Consider the following 26,615-nt stretch of genomic DNA (forward strand, 5'->3'; position numbering starts at 1 on the left):
GGTAGGTGAGTTTCTTTTATCCACGATGTGGGAAAGATAGAAAAATTAATGAAATGATTTTGCATTTTTTTTTGTGGTGTATAGAAATAACCAGTGACGACACAAAACCTCGTGGTGCACATATCACGGTACCGTTACCTGGCACATCTTCACAAACCACAAGTTGGGAATAATTGGAATTGTTTCTGCCTTAAACCACCAACTTGCAAACATTCCCAAGTGGACGAAAATATTTCGTTGGTGTCCATTTACAATTTGGACGCAAAGCCAAATTAACAATTGCTTGCAAAAATTTGTGCTCGTCTTGCTCAGCTTTTTTTGCCGTGACGTCATAAGGCAGAACAACTTCCCACCAACCGACGTTTGATTTCCTTTTGCGTTTTGTGTGACATGCATTTCTCGTGTTAAAAGGTCAATAAGAATCCAAGTACCCTGCCGTAACACCAGCAGCGGTGGATACTGATCATACTCAATTCCATGAAACATCATTGTATCACCAGACCACACAACGTTACGAGTGTCCAGTGATATAACCATATAGCCACCATCTCAATATTTTGTCGCAGCTGATAATTGATTTGAAGTGCTACCCCCCTCCACCACTACCATAGTCAGTAGCAGTCAATGTGTAGCAGCGCAGAAAGTTCCAGAATTCAAGTTGAACGCCAGATAAGTACACACTATGAAGGAAAACAAAAATCATCATTCCCGTAAGTAGAGTGTACTTGTGCAGTTTGTGTGACAGTGATTTTTTGGTTACCCTTTATTCTTCGCCACAGGCGGGGAATATTGCGGCCCACATTTTTGCAAATTTTATTGACGGTCAGCCAATTTTATAAACAATTCCATAACATATTTTGCCAGCCATGTACCATGTTGGGTACATATTTATGTAAACGCGCAAAGCAAACATATTTTGATAGTGGTATATGTAATAATCAGATGTACGTGTAAAGGTGTTCCTCCGCATGGAACGGGTTAGGTCTAATCACGTGTTTTATCATACCGCGTTTATACCTATAAGGTTAATTAATTTATTTTATGCAATTCTAGATTTAACCTAGATTAACCACGTGATATATTACAACACGTTTATATTTACAAGGTTAATTTATTTTTGCGATTTTCGATCTAATCTTTATTGATCACGTGTTATGTTAAACCACGTTTATACCTACGAAGTTAATTTACCATTGCGATTTTTAGATTTGATCCGAACTGATTATTAAGATTAATCACGTGTTTTATTAACACACGTTTATACGTACGAGGTTAATTTACTTTTGCGATTCTTGATTTATACAATATAATTCAAAATAGTTTGTTTTTGGGTATTTTTACCCAATTTTCCTTAATCTAGTTTGAGATTTCATCAATTATAATCATTCGGAGGCACACGCTTATACCCAATATTATTTCAACATTGTTTTTAATACTTTTTTTCTGCTTCCATAAACTAAATCAAAGAATTGATCTGTCGTTAAAACTTAACGTAATGAATTTTTATGTGTTTTCTAAATAATTTTTAAGAAATATTTGAATTATTGATCGTTAAATCTCTTTGGTTAACTGAGGGTTATTTAGCCCCACAATTTCTTGTCCCAAATATCTTTAGGATGGAAATTTTGCACCTTCTCATCGAGCTCGATAGGCAGGATTTCTTTTTTTTAGAGTATAATTACCACAAAAAAAAAAAACCAAATGATTTAATGAAATAAAACAAAAAGAAAGAAAGAAATAACAAAACAAAAGAAATCAGAAAACAAAAAAAATATACACAACTCTTTTAAATTGTTATACTTAAGTCACAAGAGGACATGCCGACCCCTGCGAAGCAGTCTTCAGGTACTTGTATAATTTCTTTTGTTTTCCCCCTATTTTGTATACCCCGTAGTATACTAGAGAATAGTCAATCACAATTATTAACTAATTATATGATCCCTCTAGAATTAACACTTATCTGATAAGTTATATATAGTTGTTGGACTATTTAGTCCTATAATAAATTTATTATAATGAATTCTGAAATAATCCTGGATTTAAATATGATGAATTGGTAATCAATTAATAAGGTAATGTAAAGCTCGGTTAAGCCAACAACAGTTAAGGGGGCTCTCATACGATATGAGGCCCGACAGGGGATTTCATAATGGAATCCAGAGGGAGGGCTACATAGTATCCGAAACACCTATGGGATACTAGAGATTACAGAATGCATAATTAAGTATGGTGATTGCAGCTTTCTTGCTTATTGAACGAGTGACTTGGGAGTTTGTACATGTCAGAGCAAGGCCGAATGAGCAAAGCCGGGATAAATAAATATAGAGGCATGCCAACGACACCTCAGCATACCATAATGTAACTCAACCACGCTCTGAGCATGTTACAGGTTGTTTCCGAAAACATGCTTAATAACACATTTAAGGCAAGCAATGTGTCCTTGATACTTTGGCATACAAGTTGAAATAATTGTTTCTAATAAGAATTGATTGAATTTACTTTGTTTTAAATTTGTTTGTTGTATGGCTTTGTGTGATGATTTGTTTTTTTTTTTTTTTTTTACCTATTTGGCTCCCTGTATCGTATTACTTTGCTCACCATGTGAATGCTTCAATGGTTTCATTTGTGGTTTAGGTTTTTTTGTCGTTGAACTCAACAACATCTTGAAATAATAAAATAATTTTTGTGGATGACAACAAATGTTAAACAATGATTGGAAACTCTGTATAACTCAAGAATTTTATGTGATTACATAAGGGTTATAGATGTTGCTGAAACTTGGCTTAAAGGCAGCTGTTGGCGAATAAAAATTATGTAAATAAAAAAATGATTTGTTGAATCAGTACATATATTCCCGCTCGTTATTTAACCGCTGTGTATTTTATAGAAATACATATAGAGGGGAGGGAATATGTTATTTATAACAAAGTATATGGTAGGGATTTATAAATACTTTTTGTAATCCCTAATAAGCCACTGGCAGCTAAAAATATACAATACTCATGGGACTATGGAGAAAGTTCAGCCTGTTGTGAGTACTTTACGTTGTCGTATTGATGCACGCCTTAATATTTGCAGCTTGAGTGTCTGTAAAAGAGCAATTTCTTTCAGAAAGGGTTTGTAAAAGCACCCTTTCATCCAAAAAGGTTTTTTAGAATAACATTTTCTTTCAAAAAGGATTTATGGAAGCACCCTTTCATTCAAAAAGGGTTTTTGGGAGCACCATTTCTTTCAAAAAAGGCCTGTAGAAGCACCCCTTTTTTCAAAAAAGGTTTGTAGAAACACTCTTTCTTTCAGAAAAGGTCTGTAGAAGCAACCTTTCTTTAAGAAAAGGTCCATAAGAACTCTTTCTTTCAGAAAAAGTCTACAGAAGCACCCTTTCTTTCAGAAAAGGTCTGTAGAAGCAGCCTTTCTTTAAGAAAAGGTCTATAAAAACTCTTTCTTTCAGAAAAAGTCTACAGAAGCACCCTTTCTTTCAGAAAAGGTCTACAGAAGAACCCTTTGTTTAAGAAAGCGGTCTGAGGAACCATCCTTTCTTTCAAAAAGGGTCTATAGAACCATCCTTTAAAAAAGGGAATATAAATCACCCTTATAGAAAGCGTCTATAGAATAACTACTTCGTACAGAAATGGTCTTTCGTAAAGAAAGGGTCTGTAGAAGATTTTTTTCGTACAGAAATGTTCTATAGAAGAACGTTTTCTTACAGAAAGTTTCTTTACAAGCACCATTATTTACAGAGTCCATAGGAACACCCTTTCTTTCAGAAAGGATCTAAAGGAGCAACCTTTCTATCAGAAAGGATCTATAGGAGCATCCTTTCTATCAGAAAGGATTTAAAGGAGCAACCTTTCTATCAGAAAGGATTTAAAGGAGCAACCTTTCTATCAGAAAGGATCTACAGGAGCACCCTTTCTATCAGAAAGGATCTATAGGAGCACCCTTTCTATCAGAAAGGATTTATAGGAGCACTCTTTCTATCAGAAAGGATATAAAAGAGCACCCTTTCTATCAGAAAGGATATATAAGAGCACTCTTTCTATCAGAAAGGATGTATAGGAGCACCCTTTCTATTAGAAAAGAATCTAGAGGAGCACCCTTTTTATCAGATAAGGTCAATAGGAGCACCCTTTCCTTTAGAAAGGGTCAATAGGAGCACCCTTTCCTTTAGAAAGGGTCAATAGGAGCACCCTTTCCTTTAGAAAGGGTCAATAGGAGCACCCTTTCCTTTAGAAAGGGTCAATAGGAGCACCCTTTCCTTTAGAAAGGGTCAATAGGAGCACCCTTTCCTTTAGAAAGGGTCAATAGGAGCACCCTTTCCTTTAGAAAGGGTCAATAGGAGCACCCTTTCCTTTAGAAAGGGTCAATAGGAGCACCCTTTCCTTTAGAAAGGGTCAATAGGAGCACCCTTTCCTTTAGAAAGGGTCAATAGGAGCACCCTTTCCTTTAGAAAGGGTCAATAGGAGCACCCTTTCCTTTAGAAAGGGTCAATAGGAGCACCCTTTCCTTTAGAAAGGGTCAATAGGAGCACCCTTTCCTTTAGAAAGGGTCAATAGGAGCACCCTTTCCTTTAGAAAGGGTCAATAGGAGCACCCTTTCCTTTAGAAAGGGTCAATAGGAGCACCCTTTCCTTTAGAAAGGGTCAATAGTTGCACCCTTTCCTTTAGAAAGGGTCAATCGGAGCACCCTTTCCTTTAGGAAGGGTCAATAGGAACACCCTTTTCTTTAGAAAGGGTCAATAGGAGCACCCTTTCCTTTAGAAAGGGTCAATAGGAGCACCCTTTCCTTTAGAAAGGGTCAATAGGAGCATCCTTTCTTTTAGAAAGGGTCAATAGGAGCACCCTTTCCTTTAGAAAGGGTCAATAGGAGCACCCTTTCCTTTAGAAAGGGTCAATAGGAGCACCCTTTCCTTTAGAAAGGGTCAATAGGAGCACCCTTTCCTTTAGAAAGGGTCAATAGGAGCACCCTTTCCTTTAGAAAGGGTCCATAGGAGCACCCTTTCCTTTAGAAAGGGTCAATAGGAGCACCTTTTCCTTTAGAAAGGGTCAATAGGAGCACCCTTTCCTTTAGAAAGGTTCAATAGGAGCACCCTTTCCTTTAGAAAGGGTCAATAGGAGCACCCTTTCCTTTAGAAAGGGTCAATAGGAGCACCCTTTCCTTTAGAAAGGGTCAATAAGAGCACCCTTTCCTTTAGAAAGGGTGAATAGGAGCACCCTTTCCTTAGAAAGGGTCAATAGGAGCACCCTTTCCTTTAGAAAGGGTCAATAGGAGCACCCTTTCATTTAGAAAGGGTCAATAAGAGCACCCTTTCCTTTAGAAAGGGTCAATAGGAGCACACTTTCCTTTAGAAAGGGTCAATAGGAGCACCCTTTCCTTTAGAAAGGGTCAATAGGAGCACCCTTTCCTTTAGAAAGGGTCAATAGGAGCACCCTTTCCTTTAGAAAGGGTCAATAGGAGCACCCTTTCCTTTAGAAAGGGTCAATAGGAGCACCATTTTCTTTAGAAAGGGTCTATAGATGCAACCTTTCTTTTAGAAAGGACATTTGGAAGCACCCTTTCTTTTAGAAAGGACCTTTGGAAGCCCCTGTATTTTAAAGAGGGTCAGAAAGGATCTATAGGAGCACCCTTTCTTTTAGAAAGGACCTTTGGGAGCGCCTGTATTTTAAAGAGGGTCAGAAAGGATCTATAGGAGCACCCTTTCTATCAGAAAGGATCTAGGGGAGCACATTTCTATCAGAAAGGATCTAGGGGAGCACATTTCTATCAGATAGGGTCTATAGGAGCACCCTTTCAATCAGAAAGGATCTTTAGGAGCACCCTTTCTATCAGAAAGGATCTAGAGGAACACCCTTTCCTTTAGAAAGGGTCAATAGGAGCACCCTTTCCCTTAGAAAGGGTGAAAAGGAATACCCTTTCCTTTAGAAAGGGTCAATAGGAGCACCCTTTCTTTTAGAAAGGGTCTATAGATACAACCTTTCTTTTAGAAAGGACATTTGGAAGCACCCTTTCTTTTAGAAAGGGCCTTTGGAAGCGCCCTGTATTTTAAAGAGGGTCTATAGGAGCACCCTTTTTTCAGAAAGGGTCTTTAGAAGCACCATTTCTTCCAAAAAGGGGCTATAGGAACACCCTTTCTTTCAGAAATAGTCTATAGGAGACTTCTGTTTCAGAATGGATCTATAGGAGTTCCCTGTCTTTTAGAAAGGGCCTTTGGAAGCGCCCTGTTTTTTAGATGTGGTCTATATCAAAACCCTTTCATTCCGAAATGGTCTTTTGAAGCACCCTGTCTTTCAGAAAGGGTCTTTGGAAGCATCCTGTCTTTCAGAAAGGGTCTTTGGAAGCATCCTGTCTTTCAGAAAGGATCTTTTCAAGCACCCTGTCTTTCAGAAAGGGTCTATAGAAGCACCCTTTCTATTAAAAAAGGTTCATGGAAGCCACCTTTCTTTCAGAAAGCATCTTTGGTAGTAATCTTTCTTTAAGAATGTGTCTTTGGAAGCACCCTTTTTCAGAAAGGATCTGTGGAAGCATCCTCTCTTTCTGAAAGGATCTTTGGAAGAACCCTCTCTTTCTGAAAGGATCTTTGGAAGCACTCTTTAAAGTCTTCTATAAAGACTATTAAGCTCGTCTATAAAGACTATTAAACTCTTCTATAATAACTCCATTCAGTTCGTCTCTAAAAACTCCCTCGTCTATAAAGACATCCTATAGGTCGCCTATAAAAACTCCCTTTTACTTGTCTATAAAGACTCCGTTAACTCGTCTATGAATGTATAAAGAATCCCTTTATCTCGTCTATGAAGACTCCATTCAGCTCGTTTATAAAGACTCGCATTAGCTCGTCTATAAAGTCGACATTCTAATTGTCTACCTAAATTCTGCTCCCCTATATATAATCTCCGCAATAAAACAAGCCTCACAATAGAGCCCATTGAAAAGTTAATATAAACAAACAAATCTTTTTTACATCTATTATTTATATATGTAATGCAGATTTTCATTTCTTGGCAGAATGCAAAATGCTCCTATTTGTTTTGTTTTTTCCGGCTAAAAATATACACACGACATGCAAACAAACATACATACAACATGAATGCGTTAATGAGTCATAGGTAAACAATTATAACACTTAAAAAACGACGTTGATAAGGCCAAACGAAAGTAAAACAATAAATTCAATAGAATCATAAAAATATCCCCCATTCAACATCCCGCTTTAAAACTACCATCTAACCTCTAATAAACGTAGATTTTAGTTTTGATTTATTGATGGCATGACAAAATCATTCATACAAACGAAATGAGTACGTCAAAATAATACAAAAAAACACAGGGAATCAATCTGTAAAAAAGCCGGCAACAAGTTTATTAACCCGCAACAACAACAAAAATATAAACTTACTATAGAAACCACGTCTCTCAGACACACTCACAACCCGACATGGCATACAAATTAAATTTTTCATAGACTGCAACAATCAAACAACAACCAATGATGGATGCTCTCTAGCCTACTAGACTATTGACTGGTAAAGTTGTAGGTAGCACAGAGGAACCGGTTCCATGACCAAAAAGAAGTTGTAACGTCAACAACATCATTAATAGGCACAAACTATTGTAAAGCAAGTTTTTTGCACGCATTTATGCCATCTTTGGTTTATTATTTTTTCTTCTTCGTTTTCATCATTAAGAGTTTAGTTTAGTTTTTTTTTGCAAAAGGCCGTTATCACTGAAGGGTATAAAAGTAAATAAACATAACGTCTCTGCTCTGTATACAGTTGAGTTAATAGTTTTAAAAAACAAAATCTGTTTTTTGCCAAATAAAAAAAATCTCTCCTCAACTTGTTTTGGTTTGAACTAATAAACCACTTCTTGCTCAATGATCTTGATAAGCTTGCTGCTGTTTGTCACATATTTTTTTTATGATTTTGATATGTTCTAATTTCTTTGTTGTTGTGGTTTCCATTTATGCTTTTCATTATCGTTATTTTAGCAGTCAGTCTTGTTTGTTGTTGCAATGTGTGTGTGCTATCTGTGAATTGTCATAGAAATTTGAGAAGATATGTCTTAATCGTCGTTTTAAAGGGGCGTACTGTGCTTTTTGTTTATTTAATAGTTCTATTAACATTTTAGATAAGAAAGAAAAGATAAATAATATATTTGTAGGTAGTAAGGGCAGAGAGATGTTCTGATTGCGATTGCTAGAGATAGTTATTATGTTCAGTTTTGCTTCCAAAAAGTTCGAAAGAACATATAGAAACACCGTTTCTCTCAGAAAGTGTCTATAGAATCACCTTTTTCATTAAGAAAGGGTCCATAGTATCACATTTTTATTCAGAAAGGGTCTATGGAAACACCTTTGCTTTCAAAATGGCGCTATAGAAGCACCTCTCTTTCAGAAAGGGACTGTAGAACCACACTCTATTTCAGAAAGGCACTGTAGAAGAACACAAATTTTCAGAAAGGCACTGTAGAAGCACCCTTTCTTTCAGGAAGGGTCTATAGAAGCATCCTTTCTTTCAGAAAAGGTCTATAGAAGTACCCTTTCTTTCAGAAAAGGTCTACAGAAGCACCCTTTCTTTCAAAAAAGCCCTAAAGAAGCACCCTTTCTTTTAGAAAGGTCTATAGAAGTACCCTTTCATTCAGATAGATTCTATAGAAGTACCCTTTCATTCAGAAAGATTCTATAGAAGCACCCTTTCCTTCAGAAAGGTCTATAGAAGTACCCTTTCTTTCAGAAAGATTCTATAGAAGCACCCTTTCAGAACAGGTCTATTGAAGCACCCATTCTTTCAGTAAAGGTCTATAGAAACACCCATTATTTCAGTAAGGTTCTATAGAAGCATCCTTTCTTTCAGAAAAGGTCTATAAAAGCACCCTTTCTTTCGGTAAAGTTTTATAAAAGCACCCTTCCTTTCAGTAAAGGTCTATAGATACACCATTTCTTTCAAAAAGGGTCTATAGATGCACCTTTCCTATCAGTGAAAGTCTATGGAAGCACGCTTTCTTTCAGAAAAGGTCTATAGAAGCACCCTTTCTTTCAGAAAATGTCTATAGAAGCACGCTTTCTTTCAGAACAGGTCTATAGAAGCACCCTTTCTTTCAGAAAAGGTCTATAGAAGCACACGTTCTTTCAGAAAGGGTCTATAGAAGCACACTTTCTTTCAGAAAGGGTCTATAGAAGCACACATTCTTTCAGAAAGGGTCTAAAGAAGCACCCTTTCTTTCAGAAAGAGTCTAAAGAAGCACACTTTCTTTCAGGAAGGGTCTATAGAAGCTCACTTTCTTTCAGAAAGGGTCTAAAGAAGCACCCTTTCTTTCAGCAAGAGTCTAAAGAAGCACACTTTCTTTCAGGAAGGGTCTAAAGAAGCACACTTTCTTTCAGGAAGGGTCTAAAGAAGCACCCTTTCTGTCAGAAAGTGTCTAAAAAAGCACCCTTTCTGTCAGAAAGGGTCTAAAGAAGCACCCTTTCTGTCAGAAAGGATCTAAAGAAGCACCGTTTCTGTCAGAAAGGGTGTAAAGAAGCACCCTTTCTGTCAGAAAGGGGTCTAAAGAAGCACCCTTTCTGTCAGAAAGGGGTCTAAAGAAGCACCCTTTCTGTCAGAAAGGGGTCTAAAGAAGCACCCTTTCTGTCAAAAAGGGTCTAAAGAAGCACCCTTTCTGTCAGAAAGGGTCTAAAGAAGCACCCTTTCTGTCAGAAAGGGTCTAAAGAAGCACCATTTCTTTCAGAAAGAGTCTAAAGAAGCACACTTTCTTTCAGGAAGGGTCTATAGAAGCACACTTTCTTTCAGAAAGGGTCTAAAGAAGCACCCTTTCTTTCAGAAAGAGTCTAAAGAAGCACCCTTTCTTTCAGAAAGGGTCTAAAGAAGCACCCTTTCTGTCAGAAAGGGTCTAAAGAAGCACCCTTTCTGTCAGAAAGTGTCTAAAAAAGCACCCTTTCTGTCAGAAAGGGTCTAAAGAAGCACCCTTTCTGTCAGAAAGTGTCTAAAAAAGCACCCTTTCTGTCAGAAAGGGTCTAAAGAAGCACCCTTTCTGTCGGAAAGGGTCTAAAGAAGCACCCTTTCTGTCAGAAAGGGTCTAAAGAAGCACCCTTTCTGTCAGAAAGGGTCTAAAGAAGCACCCTTTCTTTCAAAAAGGGTCTAAAGAAGCACCCTTTATTTCAGAAAGAAGCACCCTTTATTTCAGAAAGAAGCACCCTTTATTTCAGAAAGAAGCACCCTTTATTTCAGAAAGAAGCACCCTTTATTTCAGAAAGAAGCACCCTTTATTTCAGATAGAAGCACCCTTTCTTTCAAAAAGGGTCTAAAGAAGCACCCTTTATTTCAGAAAGAAGCCCCCTTTATTTCAGAAAGAAGCACCCTTTATTTCAGAAAGAGGCACCCTTTATTTCAGAAAGAGGCACCCTTTATTTCAGAAAGAAGCATCCTTTATTTCAGAAAGAGGCACCCTTTATTTCAGAAAGAAGCACCCTTTATTTCAGAAAGAAGCACCCTTTATTTCAGAAAGGAGCACCCTTTCTTTTAGAAAGGGTCTTAAAAAGCACCCTTTATATCAGAAAGGGTCTTAAAAAGCACCCTTTATATCAGAAAGGGTCTTAAAAAGCACCCTTTATATCAGAAAGGGTCTTAAAAAGCACCCTTTATATCAGAAAGGGTCTTAAAAAGCACCCTTTATATCAGAAAGGGTCTTAAAAAGCACCCTTTATATCAGAAAGGGTCTTAAAAAGCACCCTTTATATCAGAAAGGGTCTTAAAAAGCACCCTTTATATCAGAAAGGGTCTTAAAAAGCACCCTTTATATCAGAAAGGGTCTTAAAAAGCACCCTTTATATCAGAAAGGGTCTTAAAAAGCACCCTTTATATCAGAAAGGGTCTTAAAAAGCACCCTTTATATCAGAAAGGGTCTTAAAAAGCACCCTTTATATCAGAATGGGTCTTAAAAAGCACCCTTTATATCAGAAAGGGTCTTAAAAAGCACCCTTTATATCAGAAAGGTCTTAAAAAGCACCCTTTATATCAGAAAGGGTCTTAAAGAGCACCCTTTCTTTCAGAAAGGGTCTAAAGAAGCACCCTTTCTTTTAGAAAGGGTCTAAAGATGCACCCTTTCTTTCAGAAAGGGTCTAAAAAAGCACCTTTCTTTCAGAAAGGGTCTAAAGAAGCACCCTTTCTTTTAGAAAGGGTCTTAAGAAGCACCCTTTCATTTAGAAGGGGTCTAAAAAAGAATCACCCTTTCCTTCAGAAACGATCTGCAGAATCACCCTTTCCTTCAGAAAGGGTCTAAAGAAGCGCACTTTCTTTCAGAAAGGGTCTAAAGAAGCGCACTTTCTTTCAGAAAAGATCTACAGAATCACCCTTTCCTTCAGAAAGGGTCTATACAAGCGCACTTTCTTTCAGAAAGGGTCTAAAGAAGCACCCTTTCTTTCAGAAAGGGTCTAAAGAAGCACACTTTCTTTCAGAGTGGGTCTAAAGAAGCAAACTTTCGTTTAGAAGGGGTCTAAAAAAGCACCCTTTCGTTTAGAAGGGGTCTAAAAAAGCACCCTTTCTTTCAGAAAAGGTCTATAAAAGCACAATTTCTTTCAGTAAATGTCTATAGAAGCACCCTTTCTTTCAGTAAAGGTCTATAGATGCACCCTTTCTTTGAAAAAGGTCTATTGAAGCACCTTTCCTAACAGCAAAGGTCTATGGAAGGACCCTTTCTTTCACAAAAGTTCTATAGAAGCACTCTTTCTTTCAGTAAACGTCTATAGAAGCAACATTTCTTTCAAAAAAAAGGTCTATAGAAGCACCTTTCCTATCAGTAAAGGTCTATTGAAGCACCCTTTCTTTCAGAAAAGGTCTATAGAAGCACCTTTCCTATCAGTAAAGGTCTATTGAAGCACCCTTTCTTTCAGAAAAGGTCTATGGAAGCACCCATTCTTTCAGTAAAGGTCTATAGAAACACCTATTCTTGCAGTAAAGGTCTATAGAAGCACCCTTTCTATCAGTAAAGGTCTATAGAAGCACCCTTTCTTTCAGTAAAGGTCTATAGAAGCACCCTTTCTTTCAGAAAAGGTTTATAGAAGCACCCTTTCCTTCAGAAAGGGTCTTTAGAAGCACCCTTTCTTTCAGTAAAGTTCTATAGAAACACCCATTCTTTCGGTAAAGGTCTATAGAAACACCCTTTCTTTCAGAAAAGGTCTACAGAAACACCCTTTCTTTCAAAAAAGGTCTAAAGAAGCACGCTTTCTATCAGATAGGGTCCAGAGAAGCAGCCTTTCTATGAGAAAGAAAGACTTCCTCCATATAATAAACTAGTGGACCCGGCGAACTTCGTCTCGCTATTAAGGAATAAAATTTCATACAAAAACTCAATTTTCGATTTTTCCGACTTTTCCAGAGAGATTTTCCAAAATTTTCTTCCGTAAAGACGTTCTCTTCGAAAATACGAATAACTGACAAAAAATTTTACAGAAATCGGCCTAGCCGTTCTCATTTTATGAATTACTATACATTTTTTTACACCATTTTTATATATATAGATAAAGATTAGTTTTAGGTACAATAAGTTCATCTATAAAGATTTTTCAACTCGTCTATAAATACTCTGTTTACCTCATCCATAAAATCTCTATTAAGCCCATCTATGAAGACTTGCCATAGTTTCTGTTCGTCTGTAGAAACTCCCTTCCGATCGTCTATAAAGACTTCCTTTCGCTCCCTTTAACTTGTCTACAAAGACTCCCTTCTGATTGTCTATAAGGACACCTTTAGAACTCCCTTCTAATTGTCTATAAAGACTCCTTTAGAACGTTTTGTTGCAGGTCATTATTTAACAGCTTCAAAAGCTCTTATGATACTTACCATAAGTTTAAATGTCTATCTTACCAATTTGTAACAATAGATATATGGTCAAAAGCAATGAGTCGAAGTTTGTCTAACTTTAAATTTTGTATATATTTATCTGTTTTGATTCAACCTAATAACATCTCTTCTTTCTTTACAGTTTGTATATTATTTGGTCTCTTCAATGCTTTAAGTCTGCTGCTTTTAAATGTTTCATGTCTAATTGGTGGTATTATAGAAATCCTCTTAGGTTTTCTGGTGATGAGTTTAGAGGCGCCATGCTGTTTCTTTTGTATAGATTATGTAGGACAATTGGCCGATATTGCCGATTCAAGGCCAATGTGGAATCGTGCTGCATTGTATTGTGTGTAAGTAGAAACGTTGTGATTTCATAATTGAATTTTTACTAATTATTTTCTAAACTTTTTTTTGTTACAGAGCTTCTGTTCTTCCCGTAGTTATTTGTTTCTCATTGGGTAGTTTATTCCCATGTGCTTTGGTATTTGCCACCGGTGTTATTTATGGCATGATGTCTTTGGGTAAAAAGTAAGTATTGACTAATATTAAGATAATCGAGATAATTATGTGATTAATGAAATGGCAGGCCATAACAAACAATCCCTTAAAGCTTTTATGTGAAATTAATACAAGATTTTGTTGTTGTTTCTTCTTTAATTCCTTTCTAAACACAAAACAAAAAATCAAAACATGCTTACCTAACCTCACTAAAATGAACATAATTTTTTACAAAAAAATACAAACCAAACTGTTCTCTTCACCTTGTTATTGTGTCGTCTACCCAAAATGTCCTTTCACTACCACTGCTAATTTGTTTTTATAATGAATGCATTTTGAAAAAAAAACTCAAAAGGGCTTCACGTGAGGATATGGCGGCTGCTGCATCATCTCCCACACAAATGCAAGCCGATGGTAGTGTTGGACAAATGCAAGTGAGCACAGACCAAAATATTACATTAATGGAAGATCCTGATGTATGGCGTCCAACATAAATTCATTAAACACAACAAAACCCGATAACAACACCTCTCAACAAAACAGAAACAAAAGCAAATAATTTAAACAATATCAGCGAACAAAAAGTATAAATATATTCTATTGAAAGCCGTTAAAATTTAATCATAAAATAACCGTGAAAACAAAAAGAAAGTAAAGAAAACTTGTTAAATTGTGTTTTACCATAAAAATAGAAGAAGAAGAACAAACAAACATAACCAAGCAAAACAATTTATAAAAATAATAATTTTTGGTTTGTAAAAAAGTAAATAAAAAGAAAAACCTACAACTATAGAAAAGCCGTTACAAGAAGCCCCACCAAGAATAAAAACAAAACACAAAAATTAAAATACAAATTGATCTCAAAAGCAGTAGTGCGCAGCAGGCAAGCCACACAAATCAAACAAAACTAATGCAAAATATATTTTTGGAAACCCATTAAAAAGATGCTCACAAAAAATTCACACGAAACAGACCCATAATTAATATTGCTTCCATAACTCACAGCAACTAAAAGAAAAATAACTACAATGCGCATTAAATTGAAAATAACAAAAACACAAACAAACAATAGAAGGTACCTTTCCTTTTTGTAACAAGGAAATCACTGAAAACATATTCCATGCAAGGCAAAAAAGTAACAATTCAAAAACAAACTCATAATAAAATACTCACTAAACAAAGCTACTTACTATATATAACTACTACCCAGAGTGTAGTTAGAACTTAAATTATCCCATTAACATAAAATAAAAAAGTTTAAATGAAACAAAACAAAATGTTACTTAAATGTAGATTAAAAAAAAAAAATAATACCCATAATTGTGCATACATTTTTTTTTCTTTTAATATGCGATTTTTTTCTTTTTGTTATTGCTTAAAACCATATTGCTCACATTTATATTGATTGAATATTTTTTTCCATTATCTAAATGTACCTAATATTAATTGCCTTTAGCCTAAATAATTTGAATTGAAATAAGCAAGTTGAATTCTGCAAATAAGAATCTCTAAAGAGATGAGATTTATATTCAAATGTCAAGTGGAGAAATATAGCTACCCATGTAACGGTATCGCTCAGTTTTAACTAATTTGAAGTTGTCGCTTGGGTCAAAAAAAAAAAAATTCCAACTAAAATTGTAGACAGAAAAAAAAATTAATTATTTCACATTTCATATATTTATTAGCGCAGCTTATAATGGGACCTTTTACCATCAACTGGGCTGACAAGCTTACCTTTTTCATATACATACCTTGGTATGTATTCCCCTAAATGTAATAACACGAAAGGTTATTGGAATTTCAAGCACTAAATGTTTAGAATAAATGTCCTTTTAGGTGGCAGACGTAGATATCTTTTACATTTTTCCGAAGAACTTCAAATAAATTCCAATTTTTTTAATTACATTTGTGTACTTTCACACCACTTGACATTTGTTTTCTCTCTATAATGATTTTTGCTAAAAAAATTATCAAGCTACTATTATGTTTTTGTTATAAAATATTATATTGAAAAACAAATTTAAGTTTCCTTATAGAATAAGTTTTAAGTTAAAAATTAAATTTCCAATTTTAAACGCCAAATAAATGTGTGTTTCAAGATAACAAATTTGTTTTCATATCCACATCCCAAACACTACTGCCAAAATTGTAAACAAAAGTATTTTGCAACAATTAATTTTTAACAACTGAAAATTTCGAATTTTCTGTGAAGTGTAATGCAATGAGACCGACCACACATCATTATCGCCATCCATACTTGCAAATATAAATATGAACATCCTGGAACCAACACAATAACAACGTCCATTCGCCCGCCTGCTTGCCTGTCCGCTCGCCATCATCAAACAACGTTGTCATAGTAAATATACAGAAGGCAAATATCTTTTTTTTCTCTTCTTTTTCAATTTACGGTGTTTAGCTAGTTTTTCATTTCCCCCCTTTAACTTGATTTAACTTTGTTGTTTAAACATAGAAAGTTGTATTCCCCTAGTTCCCAGTTTATACACTGAATTCTCAGAATCGTGGTTACATATCCCTAATTACATAAACTCTAATAAGGTGTGTGATCAGACAGTAGTTATGTGTAAACGCAAAACCCAACCCCTATCCGTTGTGGAGGAAATTTGTCATTTGTATTAAATCTCATTGAAACCTTTGTATCTAGAGATTTCTTTTTCGTTTCGTTAATTTGTAGGAGTTATTAGATTTAGTTGTGTGCATGTTAAGTCTTATATCTAAAATTTATATTTTTATTGTTGATTTTTTATAGATGTTTAAGTCGTGCTCTTACGCCCAAAGTATACTTCCATAGAAGAAAACAATTAAAAAAAATAACAGTCGGGGTTTTATACCGATTATACAATTTACATTTGGGATTATTTTGACAGGTCATCCCTCCGTTTCTAATTATTAATTTTAATTTATATATAGAAGCATCCTTTCTTTCAGAAAGGGTCTATTGATGAACCCTTTCCTTCAGAAAGGTTCTATAGATAAACGCTTTCTTTCAGAAAGGGTCTATAGATATAACCTTTCTTTAAGAAAGGGTCTATAGAAGCACCCTTTCTTTCAGAAGGGGCCTATAAAGCACCCTTTCTTTCAGAAGGGGTCTATAGAATGCAACCTTTCTTTCAGAAAGGGTCAATAGATGCGCTCTTTCTTTCAGAAGGGGTCTATAGAATGTAACCTTTCTTTCAGAAAGGGTCAATAGATGAGCTATTTCTCTCAGAAAGAGTTTATAGAAGCATCCTTTCTTTCAGAATGGGTTTATAGAAGCACCCTTTTTTCAGAAGGGGTCTATAGATGCGCCATTTCTTTCAGAAAAGGTCTATAGAAGCACCCTTTCTTTCAGAACGGGTCTATAGAAGTACCCTTTCTTTCTGAAAGGGTCTATAGAAGCACCATTTCTTTCTGAAAGGGTCTATAGAAGCACCATTCCTTTCTGGAGGGGTCTATAGAAGCACTATTTCTTTCAGAAAGGGTCTATAGAAGCACACTTTATTTCAGAAAGGGTTTATAGAAGCACCCTTTTTTCAGAAAGGGTCTATAGAAGCACCATTTCTTTCTGAAAGGGTATATAGAAGCACCATTTCTTTCAGAAAGGGTCTATAGAAGCACACTTTATTTCATAAAGGGTCTATAGAAGCACACTTTATTTCAGAAAGGGTATATAGAAGCACCCTTTATTTCATAAAGGGTCTATAGAAGCAACCTTTATTTCAGAAAGGGTCTATAGAAGCACCATTTATTTCAGAAAGGGTCTATAGAAGCACCCTTTCTTTCAGAGAGGCTCTATAGAAGCACCCTTTCTTTCAGAGAGGGTCTATAGAAGCACCCTTTCTTTCAGAGAGAGTCTATAGAAGCACCCTTTATTTCAGAAAGGGTCTATAGAAGCACCCTTTCTTTCAGAAAGTGTCCATAGAAGCACCCCTTCTTTCAGAAAGGGTCTATAGAAGCACATTTTCTTTTAGAAAGGGTCTATAGAAGCACTCTTTCTTTTAGAAAGGGTCTATAGAAGCACCCTTTCTTTGAGAAAGGGTCTATAGAAGCACCCTTTCTTTGAGAAAGGGTCTATAGAAGCGCCCTTTCTTTGAGAAAGGGTCTATAGAAGCACCCTTTGAGAAAGGGTCCGTAGAAGCACCCTTTCTTTCAGAGAGGGTCTATAGAAGCAAACTTTCTTTCAGAAAGGGTCTATAGAAGCAACCTTTCTTTCAGAAAGGGTCTAAAGAAGCACCCTTTCTTTGAAAAAGGGTCTATAGAAGCACCCTTTCTTTCAGAAAGGTTCTGTAGAAGCACCCTTTCTTTGAGAAAGGGTCTATAGAAGCACCCTTTCTTTGAGAAAGGGTCTATAGAAGCACCCTTTCTTTGAGAAAGGGTCTATAGAAGCACCCTTTCTTTGAGAAAGGGTCTATAGAAGCACCCTTTCTTTGAGAAAGGGTCTATAGAAGCACCCTTACTTTGAGAAAGGGTCTATAGAAGCACCCTTTCTTTGAGAAAGGGTCTATAGAAGCACCCTTTCTTTGAGAAAGGGTCTATAGAAGCACCCTTTCTTTGAGAAAGGGTCTATAGAAGCACCCTTTCTTTGAGAAAGGGTCTATAGAAGCACCCTTTCTTTGAGAAAGGGTCTATAGAAGCATCCTTTCTTTGAGAAAGGGTCTATAGAAGCACCCTTTCTTTGAGAAAGGGTCTATAGAAGCACCCTTTCTTTGAGAAAGGGTCTATAGAAGCACCCTTTCTTTGAGAAAGGGTCTATAGAAGCACCCTTTCTTTGAGAAAGGGTCTATAGAAGCATCCTTTCTTTGAGAAAGGGTCTATAGAAGCACCCTTTCTTTGAGAAAGGGTCTATAGAAGCACCCTTTCTTTGAGAAAGGGTCTATAGAAGCACCCTTTCTTTGAGAAAGGGTCTATAGAAGCACCCTTTCTTTGAGAAAGGGTCTATAGAAGCATCCTTTCTTTGAGAAAGGGTCTATAGAAGCACCCTTTCTTTGAGAAAGGGTCTATAGAAGCACCCTTTCTTTGAGAAAGGGTCTATAGAAGCATCCTTTCTTTGAGAAAGGGTCTATAGAAGCACCCTTTCTTTGAGAAAGGGTCTATAGAAGCACCCTTTCTTTGAGAAAGGGTCTATAGAAGCACCCTTTCTTTGAGAAAGGGTCTATAGAAGCACCCTTTCTTTGAGAAAGGGTCTATAGAAGCACCCTTTCTTTGAGAAAGGGTCTATAGAAGCACCCTTTCTTTGAGAAAGGGTCTATAGAAGCACCCTTTCTTTGAGAAAGGGTCTATAGGAGCACCCTTTCTTTGAGAAAGGGTCTATAGAAGCACCCTTTCTTTGAGAAAGGGTCTATAGAAGCACCCTTTTTTTGAGAAAGGGTCTATAGAAGCACCCTTTCTTTGAGAAAGGGTCTATAGAAGCACCCTTTCTTTGAGAAAGGGTCTATAGAAGCACCCTTTCTTTGAGAAAGGGTCTATAGAAGCACCCTTTCTTTGAGAAAGGGTCTATAGAAGCACCCTTTCTTTGAGAAAGGGTCTATAGAAGCACCCTTTCTTTGAGAAAGGGTCTATAGAAGCATCCTTTCTTTGAGAAACGGTCTATAGAAGCACCCTTTCTTTGAGAAAGGGTCTATAGAAGCACCCTTTCTTTGAGAAAGGGTCTATAGAAGCACCCTTTCTTTGAGAAAGCGTCTATAGAAGTACCCTTTCTTTGAGAAAGGGTCTATAGAAGCACCCTTTCTTTGAGAAAGGGTCTATAGAAGCACCCTTTCTTTGAGAAAGGGTCTATAGAAGCACCCTTTCTTTGAGAAAGGGTCTATAGAAGCACCCTTTCTTTGAGAAAGGGTCTATAGAAGCACCCTTTCTTTGAGAAAGGGTCTATAGAAGCACCCTTTCTTTGAGAAAGGGTCTATAGAAGCACCCTTTCTTTGAGAAAGGGTCTATAGAAGCACCCTTTCTTTGAGAAAGGGTCTATAGAAGCACCCTTTCTTTCAGAAAGGCTCTATAGAAACACCCTTTCTTTGAGAAAGGCTCTATAGATGAACCCTTTCCTACAGAAAGGGTCTGTAGATGAACCCTTTCCTTAAGAAAGGGTCTGTAGATGAACCCTTTCTTTAAGAAAGGGTCTACAGAAGCACCCTTTCTTTGAGAAAGGGTCTATAGAAGCACCCTTTCTTTCAGAAAGGGTCCATAAAAGCAGCCTTTCTTTGAGAAAGGGTCCATAAAAGCACCCTTTCTTTGAGAAAGGGTCCAAAAAAGCACCCTTTCTTTGAGAAAGGGTCCATAAAAGCACCCTTTCTTTCAGAACGGGTCTATAGAAGCACCCTTTCTTTTAGAAAGGTTCTATAGAAGCAACCTTTCTTTTAGAAAGGGTCTATAGAAGCACCCTTTCTTTGAGAAAGGGTCCATAGAAGCACCCTTTCTTTGAGAAAGGGTCTATAGAAGCACCCTTTCTTTGAGAAAGGGTCCATAGAAGCACCCTTTCTTTGAGAAAGAGTCCATAGAAGCACCCTTTCATTCAGAAAGGGGGTATAGAAGCACCCTTTCTTTCAGAAAGGGTGTATAGAAGCACCCTTTCTTTCAGAGAGGGTCTATAGAAGCACCCTTTCTTTGAGAAAGGGTCTATAGAAGCTCCCTTTCTTTCTGAAACGGTCTATAGAAGCACCATTTCTTTCAGAAAGGGTCTATAGAAGCACCCTTTATTTCAGAAAGGGTCTATAGAAGCACCCTTTCTTTCAGAGAGGGTCTATAGAAGCACCCTTTCTTTTAGAAAGCGCCTACAGAAGCACCCTTTCTTTCAGAAAGGGTCCATAGAATCACCCCTTCTTTCAGAAAGGGTCTATAGAAGCACATTTTCTTTTAGAAAGGGTCTATAGAAGCACTCTTTCTTTTAGAAAGGGTCTATATTAGCACCCTTTCTTTTATAAAGGGTTTAAAGGAACCCTTTCTTTCAGAAAGGGTCTATAGAAGCACCCTTTCTTTCAGAGAGGCTCTATAGAAGCACCCATTCTTTGATAAAGGGTCTATAGAAGCACCCTTTCTTTCAGAGAGGCTCTACAGAAGCACCCATTCTTTGATAAAGGGTCTATAGAAGCACCCTTTCTTTGAGAAAGGGTCTATAGAAGCGCCCTTTCTTTCAGATAGGGTCTATAGAGCACCATTTCTTTCAGAGAGGGTCTATAGAAGCGCCCTTTCTTTGAGAAAGGGTCTATAGAAGCACCCTTTCTTTGAGAAAGGGTCTATAGAAGCACCCTTTCTTTCAGAAGGGGTCTATAGAAGCACCTTTTTTTAAGAAGGGGTCTACAGAAGCACCTTTTTTCAGAAAGGGTCTATAGAAGCACCCTTTATTTCAGAAGGGTCTACAGAAGCACCTTTTTCCAGAAAGGGTCTATAGAAGCACCCTTTATTTCAGAAGGGTCTACAGAAGCACCTTTTTCCAGAAAGGGTCTATAGAAGCACCCTTTATTTCAGAAGGGTCTACAGAAGCACCTTTTTTCAGAAAGGTTCTATAGAAGCACCTTTCTTTAAGAAAGGGTCCATATTAGCACCCTCTCTTTCAGAAAGGGTCTATATTAGCACCCTTTCTTTTAGAGAGGGTTTAGAGGACACCCTTTCTTTTAGATAGGGTTTGAAGGGCACCCTTTCTTTTAGAAAGGGTTTAAGGGACACCCTTTCTTTTAGAAAGGGTTTTAAGGACATCATTTCTTTCAGAAAGGGTTTAAAGGACAACCTTTCTTTCAGAAAGGGGTCTTTAAAGTACCATTTCTTTCAGAAGGGGTCTATAAAGCATATAAAAGCACTCTTTATGTCAGAAGGGTATACAGAAGCACCCTTTCTTTGAGAAAGGGTCTATATTAGCACCCTTTCTTTCAGAAAGGGTCTATATTAGCACCCTTTCTTTAAGAAAGGGTCGATATTAGCACCCTTTCTTTGAGAAAGGGTCTATATTAGCACCCTTTCTTTGAGAAAGGGTCTATATTAGCACCCTTTAAGAAAGGGTTTAGAGGACACCCTTTCTTATAGATAGGGTTTAAAGGACAACCTTTCTTTTATAAAGTACCATTTCTTTCAGAAAGGGTCTATAGAAGCACCCTTTCTTTGAGAAAGGGTCTATAGAAGCACCCTTTCTTTGAGAAAGGGTCTATAGAAGCACCCTTTCTTTGAGAAAGGGTCTATAGAAGCACCCTTTCTTTGAGAAAGGGTCTATAGAAGCACCCTTTCTTTCAAAAAGGGTCTATAGAAGCACCCTTTCTTTCAAAAAGGGTCTAAGAAGCACCCTTTCTTTCAGATAGGGTGTATAGAGCACTATTTCTTTCAGAAAGGATCTTTAGCAGCACCCTTTCTTTCAGAAAGGATCTTTAGCAGCACCCTTTCTTTCAGGAAGGGTCTATCGAAGCACCCTTTCTCTCAGGAAGGGTCTATAGAGGCACCCTTTCTTTTATAAAGGGTTTAGAGGACACCCTTTCTTTTATAAAAGGTTTAAAGGACACCATTTCTTTTATAAAGGGCTTAAAGGACACCCTTTCTTTTATAAAGGGTTTAAAGGACACCCTTTCTTTTATAAAGGGTTTAAAGGACACCCTTTCTTTTATATAGGGTTTAGAGGACACCCTTTTTTCAGAAGGGGTCTATAGAAGCACCCTTTCTTTCAGAAGGGGTCTATAAAGCACCCCTTCTTTCAAAAAAGGTCTATAGAAGCACCTTTTCTTTCAGAAAGGGTCTATAGAAGCACCCAATCTTTGAGAAAGGGTCTATAGAAGCACCCTTTCTTTGAGAAAGGGTCTATAGAAGCACCCTTTCTTTGAGAAAGGGTCTATAGAAGCACCATTTCTTTGAGAAAGGTTCTATAGAAGCACCCTTTCTTTGAGAAAGGGTCTATAGAAGCACCCTTTCTTTCTGAAAGGGTTTATAGAGGCACCATTTCTTTCAGAGAGACTCTATAGAAGCACCCTTTCTTTCAGAAAGGGTCCATAGAAGCACCCCTTCTTTCAGAAAGGGTCTATAGAAGCACATTTTCTTTTAGAAAGGGTCTATAGAAGCACCCTTTCTTTGAGAAAGGGTCCATAGAAGCACCCTTTCTTTGAGAAAGGGTCTATAGAAGCACCCTTTCTTTCAGAGAAGGTCTATAGAAGCACTCTTTCTTTCAGAAAGGCTCTATAGAATCACCCTTTCCTTGAGAAAGGGTCTATAGAAGCACCCTTTCTTTGAGAAAGGGCCTATAGAAGCACCCTTTCTTTGAGAAAGGGTCTATAGAAGCACCCTTTCTTTGAGAAAGGGTCTATATAGAAGCACCCTTTCTTTGAGAAAGGGTCTATAGAAGCACCCTTTCTTTGAGAAAGGGTCCATAGATGCACCGTTTCTTTTAGAAAGGGTATATAGAAGCACCCTTTCTTTCATGAGGGTCTATAGAAGCACCCTTTCTTTGAGAAGCACATTTTCTTTGAGAAAGGGTCTATAGAAGCACCCTTTCTTTCATGAGGGTCTATAGAAGCACCCTTTCTTTCATGAGGGTCTATAGAAGCACCCTTTCTTTGAGAAAGGGTCTATAGAAGCACATTTTCTTTGAGAAAGGGTCTATAGAAGCACCCTTTCTTTCATGAGGGTCTATAGAAGCACCCTTTCTTTCAGATAGGGTCTATAGAGCAGCATTTCTTTCAGATAGGGTCTATAGAGCAGCATTTCTTTCAGAAGGGGTCTATAGAAGCACCCTTTCTTTCCGAAGGGGTCTATAGAAGCACCCTTTCTTTCAGAAAGGGTCTATAGAAGCACTCTTTATGTCAGAAGGAGGGTATACAGAAGCATCCTTTCTTTTAGAAAGGGTTTAAAGGACACCCTTTCTTTTAGAAAGGGTTTAAAGGACACCCCTTCTTTTGAAAAGGGGTCTATAAAGTACCAATTCTTTCAGAAGGGGTCTATAAAGCACCCTTTCTTTCAGGCAGCCTTTCTCATCTCAGCCCGGCAAGATATACACCAGGATTATGACTTTTTCACCTCATATCCCTGTATCATAGCGTGATGAGTTTCTACATAAGATTACATAAAATCTTAAATATAAGGTGATTCGGTGAAAAAACATCACGCCCTAAATGATATTAAAATCTGAATTTATTAGAATTATGGACAATTTTTTGAAGTCACTGTAAGCAGATATATAATTGAAAATAAACTTTAGAGACACATGAGATAATCAAACTGATATTTGTTTCTCACTAATTTTTTTTTTAATTCTGAGAATCATAAAACGTAAACGCTTTTCGAAGATATAATTTTTAACAAAAAAAAAATCAAAAAATTTTCGAAGTGGTTTGTATATGACCTTTTTTAATATTTGAATGGAATAAACGGTATTTTTGTTATTAGTAGGTTTAATAGTACGGTTACACTATATTTTTTTCTGGGTTAACCCACTTCGACAGGATTTATTTGATGTTTGCGTTATGGAATTGACTTTTGAAATCCAAACCCACTGGGTTAATCCGGTTAAGTGTAACCGGGGTATAAGTTTGTTTATTCATTCATGCAACAGGAAATAATTTTTGAGAATTCTTGTTTTTTTCATTTCATACATTTTAAAAAAAAAAATATTTTTTTAAAATATATTTGGGCCTGACCTTTTTTATATTTCAATGGAATAAACGTTATTTTAGTGATTAATAGCCAAAAGTTCATTTATCCGTGCTACAGGAAATCATTTTTGAGAAAAAATTTCAAAAAGTCATAGCCCTAGTGTACTGTCGAACTTCTCTATAACGTAAATTTTGAAAATAAGGAAACGATTGTTCAAATACGAAAGAAATAAATGAAAATTGTGACTTGTTAGAATTTACGAATGTAAATATTCATTAATTATTTAGTTATCCCCTCCTCCAATTGATGAGATTTATTCTACATAATGTGGGCCTTAAACTAAATTCCCGGATAACTCTATCCAATTACATATTTATAACGTTTTAGATTAGCTTTTTAATTTTTATTGACCAGTAGTAATATTTTGCAGTATTATTGATTTAAAATTTAGAATACCATTTTTAATTTTAGTAAAATTTAAATTTATTTTTATTTATGAAAAAATGCACATTTGTTTTTATAAAAAAATAATTTTGAATTGCACTTCATTTAAAAAAAAAAGTTCACTGTATATTTCAACACAACCGTTGCGTTTTATTTTGAATACATTACTATGCATGTTTTCTTCATATGATTCAATTTTGAAGACCAATAATTCATTTTTGTTTCCTTTTTCTCATTTACAGAGCATCAGCTGCCGAAATGAGACAGGCTGCAGTTAATTCAGGTCTGGCGACCACATCTCAACCAACAACAAATGATCGTGCTGGCATTATCAACAATGCCCAACCATTTTCCTTTACAGGAGCCGTTGGTACCGATAGTAATGTGTGATGTAATTGAATTGAGAATGAGAATAACCAAAAACAAAAATCTAACTTATGACACTCATATACAAGAAATAAACGCCAATACATTTACATATAACATGCATAAACATACACACATACACTAATCTTAGGGATGCCACATAAATATATTAATAAATAATATAACTAATTTTTGTCAGAGAGAATAAAAGTCATATTTTTTAAAAAATAACCCTAATATAATTTCTATAAGAAAAAGAAAAACAAGAATGGCAGAATGAGACAAACAAAATGTGCTGTAAAGAAAGGATGATGGTGATTTGGGGAGTAAATGTTATGGGCACTAGTGGATTCCAGGTGTTAGTAGGACAAACTGAAAAAACTACTTTCGTCTCCTAACTAACTTGGAGCCCATTATTGCTCCATGTTTAATCCCTTTTTGGGAAAAAATGGAGATGAATGTATACCACATTTCTTTTTTCCAACTTGTATTTTTTGGTATCATTCTGTATTGTATTAATTTTTGTGTATTTTATTGGTTGCTATTTTGTGTTATGTTTGAAAATTATTTATTTCAATTTTCTTATTGAGTTCTCCCAAATTTTGAAAAGCCTGATTTAAACTTAAAAAAACGACTTAAATTCATTCCAAGAAAACTTTAAGAAATTTAAAACATATATTTTCATTTTAAAGCTTTATTAGACGTCACTTGGTTTATTTGTAAAAACATATTTATATTTTTCCTCTAATAATGGTATATTTCTTTTTTTTGTTTAAAAACTTTCTCAAAATTTGCAAATAAAAACTAAACAGATTGTAAAAAAACTATTGAAAATAAAACTAATAAAAGACCTGTTAATTATATAAAAATTAAATATACATTATATGCAACAACAACAAAACTATATCATGTATTTAAGCAAAATAAAAAAAAAACATAAAGTTTAAAACTCAACATTAAACACAAAAAAGTTAAAATTTAAACTAAAATGTATTAAATAAAAACAACAACATTTTCTGTATATTTAAATATATATAGTTGTATTCTTTTAGCAGGATCAAATTGTTTGTCCTTATAACCATACGAGAAAAAAAGCTAAATAAAATTATTTAAAAAAAAAATATTTAATGTCAAAATATATTATTTTTAGTAACTGTTTTAATTGAATCTGCTTAATAAATCCCTCTTCGAATTGAGTTTCAGTTTGCAATCCTTTAAAAAATCCTAATTAATTTTATTTTTTATTTTTAAATTAATTAAAATATATATATAATTAAATACATATATACATAATTAAATTATACATTAAAAACAATTTAAAATCTAAAGGCAACAGCGTTACATTTTATTCATATAAATAAACAAAAAACAACAACAAATCTAGTATAACCGAAAAGAATGTTTTATTGAAAACCAATCAATCCCCCAAAAAACATAATGAAAATCTAAAAAAATAATAATAAAAATAAAAATGTATAAAAACCTTAAAAAGTTAATTATTTTTATTCTTTTTTTGAACATTCATTTGTTTAAAACAGGCCGATGGATCTGTAGAATTTTCTATCAATCAAGGCAAGTACAGAAGTACAAGACATTTTTTTGATAAAATCAACAATTTTCCAAAAATATCCAAAGGTTTTCCCAAAACAAATTTCTTGATAAGGTCCAAATTTTTTCTCGATTTCTTTTTTTTTTTTGTAAAATTTATTTTTTCTAAAAAAATCGCGTTTTTCTCAAGAAAAAAATAAGAAAAATCAACGATTGTTTCCCGAAAAAAATTGTTGGTAAAAAATTCCGTCTTCTCGAAAAAAATCCAAGTTTTTTCTTCATCTTCAAACCATCCAAAGTTTTTATCCAAAAGATAAGTCTAAAGCAGTGTTCACCAGCGAGCCCTTATTGAGAGGAAGTGAGCATAAATAATCA

General features: G+C 35.7%; 1 protein-coding gene across 4 annotated transcripts; it reads left to right on the forward strand.

Annotated features, from left to right (window-relative positions):
- Positions 1-572: 572 nt before the first annotated feature.
- On the forward strand, positions 573-25,561 carry fwe (calcium channel flower). Of its 4 annotated transcripts, none has more exons than XR_012412908.1 (5): positions 573-710; positions 12,973-13,180; positions 13,251-13,358; positions 13,684-14,403; positions 24,569-25,561. XR_012412908.1 is itself a non-coding variant. In XM_073986835.1 (4 exons), the coding sequence occupies exons 1-4, from the start codon at positions 683-685 to the stop codon at positions 24,714-24,716; spliced, it is 492 nt and encodes a 163-aa protein (XP_073842936.1). In that variant the 5' UTR covers positions 573-682; the 3' UTR covers positions 24,717-25,516. The 4 variants fall into 4 exon arrangements, 1 of the variants encoding a protein (XP_073842936.1); XR_012412909.1 differs by having other exon boundaries at positions 13,684-14,211; XR_012412907.1 differs by having other exon boundaries at positions 13,684-15,702; positions 24,569-25,516.
- The last annotated feature ends 1,054 nt before the right edge of the window (positions 25,562-26,615 follow it).

Source organism: Musca autumnalis, unplaced genomic scaffold, assembly GCF_047663935.1.
Source record: "Musca autumnalis isolate F117 unplaced genomic scaffold, ASM4766393v1 scaffold_4, whole genome shotgun sequence".
NCBI lineage: Eukaryota > Metazoa > Arthropoda > Insecta > Diptera > Muscidae > Musca > Musca autumnalis.

Bases quoted from the DNA above. Each gene is read 5' to 3' on its own strand.
- fwe (XM_073986835.1), top strand. From the start codon at position 683: ATGAAGGAAAACAAAAATCATCATTCCC. The intron at 711-12,972 runs GTAAGTAGAGTG...CTTTCTTTACAG, and splicing joins AAACAAAAATCATCATTCCC to TTTGTATATTATTTGGTCTC. The intron at 13,181-13,250 runs GTAAGTAGAAAC...TTTTTGTTACAG, and splicing joins CGTGCTGCATTGTATTGTGT to AGCTTCTGTTCTTCCCGTAG.